Source organism: Charadrius vociferus, unplaced genomic scaffold (assembly GCF_000708025.1).
Source record: "Charadrius vociferus isolate BGI_N301 unplaced genomic scaffold, ASM70802v2 scaffold657, whole genome shotgun sequence".
NCBI classification, from domain to species: Eukaryota; Metazoa; Chordata; class Aves; order Charadriiformes; family Charadriidae; genus Charadrius; species Charadrius vociferus.
This window is the reverse complement of record NW_009649299.1, coordinates 196,255-201,880: the sequence shown is the minus strand read 5'-3', so window position 1 is coordinate 201,880 and position 5,626 is coordinate 196,255. Positions and strand designations below refer to the sequence as shown.

General features: G+C 53.3%; 1 protein-coding gene across 4 annotated transcripts in view; it reads left to right on the top strand.

Annotated features, from left to right (window-relative positions):
- Positions 1–3,360, top strand: part of RFX2 (regulatory factor X, 2 (influences HLA class II expression)) — a 29,227-nt gene extending 25,867 nt beyond the window's left edge. For all 4 annotated transcript variants that reach the window (XM_009889133.1, XM_009889131.1, XM_009889132.1 and 1 more), the window contains 4 exons: positions 618–826; positions 1,161–1,314; positions 2,974–3,016; positions 3,172–3,360. In XM_009889133.1, coding sequence (XP_009887435.1) covers positions 618–826; positions 1,161–1,314; positions 2,974–3,016; positions 3,172–3,281 — 516 coding nt within the window. In that variant the 3' untranslated portion in view covers positions 3,282–3,360. The remainder of the gene's footprint in view (positions 1–617; positions 827–1,160; positions 1,315–2,973; positions 3,017–3,171) is intronic.
- Positions 3,361–5,626: the final 2,266 nt, after the last annotated feature.

Sequence of the window (5,626 nt, the reverse complement as noted above, 5' to 3'; positions counted from 1 at the left end):
CAGAAAGATGCTCCAGTCCCCTCATCATCTCTGTAGCCCTTTGCTGGACCCTCTCCAGCAGTTCCCTGTCTCTCTTGACCCGGGGAGCCCCGAACTGGCCACAGTGCCCCAGATGTGGCCTCCCCAGGGCAGAGCAGAGGGGGAGGATGACCTCCCTCGCCCTGCTGGCCACACTCTTCTTAATGCCCCCCAGGGTGCCATTGGCCACCAGGACACATTGCTGCCTCATGGTCACCCTGTTGTCCCCCAGGACTTCCAGGTCTCTTTCCACAGAGCTGCTCTCCAGGAGGTCAGCCCCCAACCTGTACTGGTGCGTGGGGTTATTCCTCCCCAGATGCAGTACCCTACACTTGCCCTTGTTGAATGTCATGAGGTTCCTCTCTGCCCAACTCTCCAGCCTGTCCAGGTACCAAGGAAATTCTGTAAGAAGTAGTGTTACCAACAATAATGTAGTTCTAACAATAATATTGTACTGTGGTCTGGACAGATTGGAGGAGACATGATTCAGAGCTGGTTTGGAGTCCTTGTCTACTAGAAATGAAGTCGAATTCCTGGGTCGGGATGCACCAACCGTTCAGGCTTGGCGTGAGTAACTGTCTACCCTTCTTCCTGCGCAGGAGCAAGCCTCGTGGGTGTGCCAGTGCGAGGAAGGCATGGTACAGAAGCTGGAGCAGGATTTCAAGCTCACTCTGCAGCAGCAGAGTTCTCTGGACCAGTGGGCTAATTGGCTGGATAATGTTGTTACTCAAGTCCTGAAGCATCACGAGGGCAGCCCCAGCTTCCCCAAGGCGGCCAGGCAGTTCCTCTTGAAATGGTCTTTCTATAGGTACATTTTCTTTTTCATTTTGGAGAAGTTTCTGCATTGGGCTTAGGGCATGTAAATAGCTCCTTGAAAAGCCAAGGCCAAGTTCTTTACTTCCGTGCAACTCTGGTTAGCTGTTGCTTTGCCCTGGTACAGAAGGGAGGGAGTGCTGTGTCTCCTCTATCCTTTCAGGATGGGGGTAGGATGCCCCATCAACCTCAAGTGCTTTGATACTGTTGGGTTAGAGGTAGAAACAGAGCACTGTGTCCTGCAGTACCTTCAGGGTCAAGAATTCACATCAGCTGTGATGCAAGTGTAAAACATAACCCAAATATTTTGTTTCCCGGCCATTTTCCAGCTCCATGGTGATCCGTGACCTCACCTTACGCAGTGCTGCCAGCTTTGGTTCCTTCCACCTGATTCGCCTGCTCTATGATGAATACATGTTTTATCTGGTAGAGCATCGTGTTGCCCAGGCAACAGGGGAGACACCGATTGCTGTAATGGGAGAGGTGAGAATTATTTATTCCCTAGAAACAAACCCAAACCAAGCGGCGCTTAAAGAGGCAGGGTTGGTTCACAAACAGCACTGTCTCCTGAACATGTTTTTATAACCATCTTTGCTGAAGGATTTATGAAGTTGTTTTGAGTGCCTGGCCCAAGGATCCAGCTCCCTGAGCGTCTGCCATCCTGGCTCGCTAACGCCTGAGCTGGTGGGTTTTGGGGCAGCCGAGCATCAGCTTCGGAGGCCTGGAGGAGGGAAGAAAAGGATTCTCTCCACTTCTCTCCATCACCTGTGGGTACCAACCCTGAATTTGGGGTTCCCGCCAGGGCAAAGTCCCATCAAACACTCAAAGCAAGCAAAAAAAGGTGACTTTCCCTGTCACTGGGACCAGTCACTGAACTTCTTCAGGTCTCTGCAAGCTCCACAGTTACACGCTCAGTCAGCCGCTCTCTCTGGTTTTGACTTGAAGAGAAGCGTGGTTTGTGTTGGAGGGGGGGTAGAGGGTGTTTGTTTTTTCTTTTTTTTTTCTAGACAAATCAGACCGCAAATCTGGCACCTGGCTTGCAGGCAGCTCCTCTCCTGCCCGGCTGAAGCCACTTCCAGTTTTTCAGGCCGAAATGCCCAGATTTAAAAGGCCCCAATCAACCTGTGACAGCGATACAGAAACTACTGTTAAATTAAAACTGTTCTCATTTGCTCCTTGAAGCTCGTAACTGTTTTCTTCCTTCCGTGGAGCTCACGTAGGGGCGCCAGACAAATCGATTGCGTGCCTTTGGCCCTCCCTTCCCCTCCCATTAGACCCATGCTGTCGCTCCCAGTCAGCAGTGCTGCGAGTTCCCACTATTCCCCGCAAAACCTCTGTCTTTATTGATATTAAAGGAACATGAAAGGCAGAGAGTGGCTTCTAGCAAAACCACCCGTGGGAGGCTTTCATCCTTCAGGTTTTGCTCCTTCTTTAAACTCTTGCAGTGTTTCTGTTCTCCAGGAGGAGGCTGATTCTTCCCAGCAAAAGAGGATGAATCATGTCCTTCCTTTTCCATTGCTCACTTTATAACTGCTGCTCTCCTCCGTTCCTTCTGCTGCCCAACTTCATGTGCCTTTTCGGCATTATTGTTAGAACAATTTAGTGTTTCAAACCTCGTGATAGAGGGAGACAACACACCTCCAGAACCCAACATATCCCCAGCTCTTTAGTTACTCTTGGCACTGTAGCTTTGCAAGCCAAAGCGCTTTCCTGGGGTGAATGCGAAGGCTTCGCAGAGAGGTGGAGTGACGGTAGAGCCCCGGGAGAAGTGAATAGCTGGTGGGTCTGAGCCCGACAGACGCAGAGGGCTGGAGAAAAGCCACCGTCCTTTGGTCTGTGGCAGCACTTGGTTGTGACTCGGGGGATGGAAGAATTTCTCCCTTCGTTCCAGAGCTCGATCCTGCCCTGGATTGTTCCATGTGATGTATGCCCAGAGGTCTAAACACCAGCGGCAGCCTTTTCCCCCAAAAGTGTGGTTGGTTTTGCTTTCTGCTCTTCACCAGCAGCACTGCTGGTGCTCGTGGTTTCTCCTGAACACTTCAGCTGCCTGTTAGAATCGCTCGGCAATAGATGCCAACTTGCAGGTCTGGCGCCTCGGGTCTCCGTAAGCCTCACTTACCTTTAACTCCTTTTTTCTTGCAGTTTGGTGACCTCACATCCCTGTCCCCAACACTGCTGGACAAAGGTACCTCCTCTCCCTCAGGGGAAGTCCTGCTGGGTTGGGGATTGAATCGATGGGGGAGGGGGGACCTCGTGCTGGCTCTTCCCCCCAGCTCTGTTGGGAAGAAGGACCTCTTCCCCTCCGGTCCCCACTCTGATGCTGAGACTTGTCGTTTGCAGATGACATTAGTGACCTGGGCAGCGAGGTGGACACGGACTCCCGGAGCGTGGGGGAACCTCTGGTGAAACGGGAACGCAGCGACCCCGGCCACTCGCTGCAGGAGATCTGAAACGGGGACTGGGCTTTTCTCCAGCTGGATGAAGACATCTGGAGCCAGGTTGGACGGTCGCAAGCCTGAGTCTCCCCGTATCTGCGTTAATTAGTGCCTCTTAGTTTCTCTTTATGTTTACTTGTGTTTGCGGATGGGCTCTGAGGGTGAGCCCGGGCGGGCGGTGGGATGGGGCTGGTTTGTCCACCTGCTTTCCTCCAGCGTGACTGCTGGCATGGGGGCGAAGGTCCAAAGTCTACTACCGAGTGATGGAAGCCTCCGTGGTCAGCAGCAGACGGGATGTGCCTGGCTAGGAGAGGCTGTCCTCTCCAGCCTGAGTGAGGCAGGCAAACCAGGCTTTCTCTTTCAGGGAAGGTGGTTTGGGTTTCTTCCCCACTTCTCAGACTTCACTGTGATACAAACTTGAACCAATCAGTGCCCAAGAAGAAGGAAAAATACCTGACCCTTCTCCTCCAGCCTTTCAAGACAAGCTGTCCTGGCTCTGACTTTGCCAAATCACTCGTGCCGGGGAGCGCGGGACAGTTCGTCTCTCTTGTACCCGCCTGGGGAGAGGGCTCCAGACTGCACATCCCTCTGCTCCCGGTGGAGTGATGCATGTGCACGCTCTGGGACTGACACGTGTGCGCTCGGGGACGACGGGACATGCGTTCCCACTGCTCCCGTGTCTCCCCAGCCGGGCCTTTCACCGCTGATCCACGAATGCTCCTGGGACACTGTCAGGCCAACTCAAGATACCAAAGGACTCAGAGGAAGCGGCAGCCAGTCGCAAAGCGTGTTCGTTGTCCCCTGCGCTCTGATGCCCGTGGGCAATCCCCATCCTCGCCAGGGTACCCGGGCAGAGGGGAACCGCTCCCACGTCCTGCGTTTTGTAAAATTCTTGCTTGCTTGATGTCCTGCTAAAACGCTGGAGGGTAGGGTGCAGCCGCCGGCGGGGCTGCGGCCGGAGCATGGGCGAGGGTGTGCGACTGCAGTGCCTTAGGGTGGGCCGGTGTGCCCGCTTGCCCCCCGCTCTGGGCGAGCCGGTGCAGCAGTGCCTGTTGCTCCGATAAAATAAACCAGCCCATCCCGTGTAGCAGCGAGGGGCTCTCACGGGCCCCGGGAACGCCCGACGCTCCGGTGGCGTTTCCCCTTGCTGTATCGCTTTGCCTTCTGCGGCGGCGTTGCGGTGGCGGCCCCCGCGGGGCTGAGCTGGGGGAGCTTCTGCCCCATGGGGGGTTTATTCTCCCTTTCCGTGTCCTGTGTTTCTGGGCTGACGTGGACTACGGGGCAGAGGTTTGGGGGCGGGGGGGAATCTGCCATCAAGCCAAACTGCAAAAACAAAGCCCTGGGGCAGATCTCTCTGTGAATAAAGGCCGTGTCATAAATAGCTTTTATTATTATTATTTCTAGTGATGCAGTATTTGATGTGAGCTTTTCCAGGGGCCTTGTGTACATTTGCATCAGAGTATATTCTATCCAAATATATTATTTACTCATTCCAAATGGTACTAAGGTAGCCGTGACACTTTAAAAAATATTGCTAATGGAAAGTAAACCGAAAGTGTGTATAGTGGCACATCTTTCCCTCTTACTGTCCCGTGCTGTTTTCTGTCAGGGTGATGTTTGTCTGTAAATGCCTCGTATCAAAGTAGCAGGAGACGAGCGAGAGAGCTGGATTTATCTGTAAATAACAGCAATGAATACTCCCTGGGTCAGAGTCTGCGCCTCAGATCCTGCTGATGAGATAAGATGGTCTAAAAGACCAACTGAGCAACCAAGTCTTAATCTCCCCTGCTCCCACCGAGTGCGATATTAACTCCAGCTGGTGCATTGGCTCTTCTTTGCAGCCGCTACCCACCGGACCCAGCCACCTTCTGCTTCCCACGGACGTGCAAACGAGATGCTCTGGAGCTGTGCAGCACTGTGCAAGGACTCTGGATAACCACCTAAACCCAATATGCACAAAATTCCCGGCTAAACCTGAATAGCAATAAACATTTATCAAATGCTCAGGCCTGTACAATAATTGTTGTGGTCCCATTTCTTCTTTAACCCCCGAAAGGAGATGTCAGGCAGATGCTGCAGCCTCGCAGGGTTGTGGGGAGATGCAGGATCTGCCCAGTGCGGTCTAATTAAAGCAGTTTTGGCCATGAACCCGGGGTCTGCGGGGGAGCAGATTCACCCTGGAACAGCGGCTGGTTTGGAGGGTAACGTGCCCGTTACACCCAAGTTTACAGAGGGGAGAAGAGGCTGAAAGATGAGGCCGCTGCTGAGCACGGGGCTGAGAGGAGCATGTTCTCATTATGCTTCCAGACTAATTGTGGAGGATGAGAGCAGTGAGACAGGGATGTGACGAGTGACAGAGC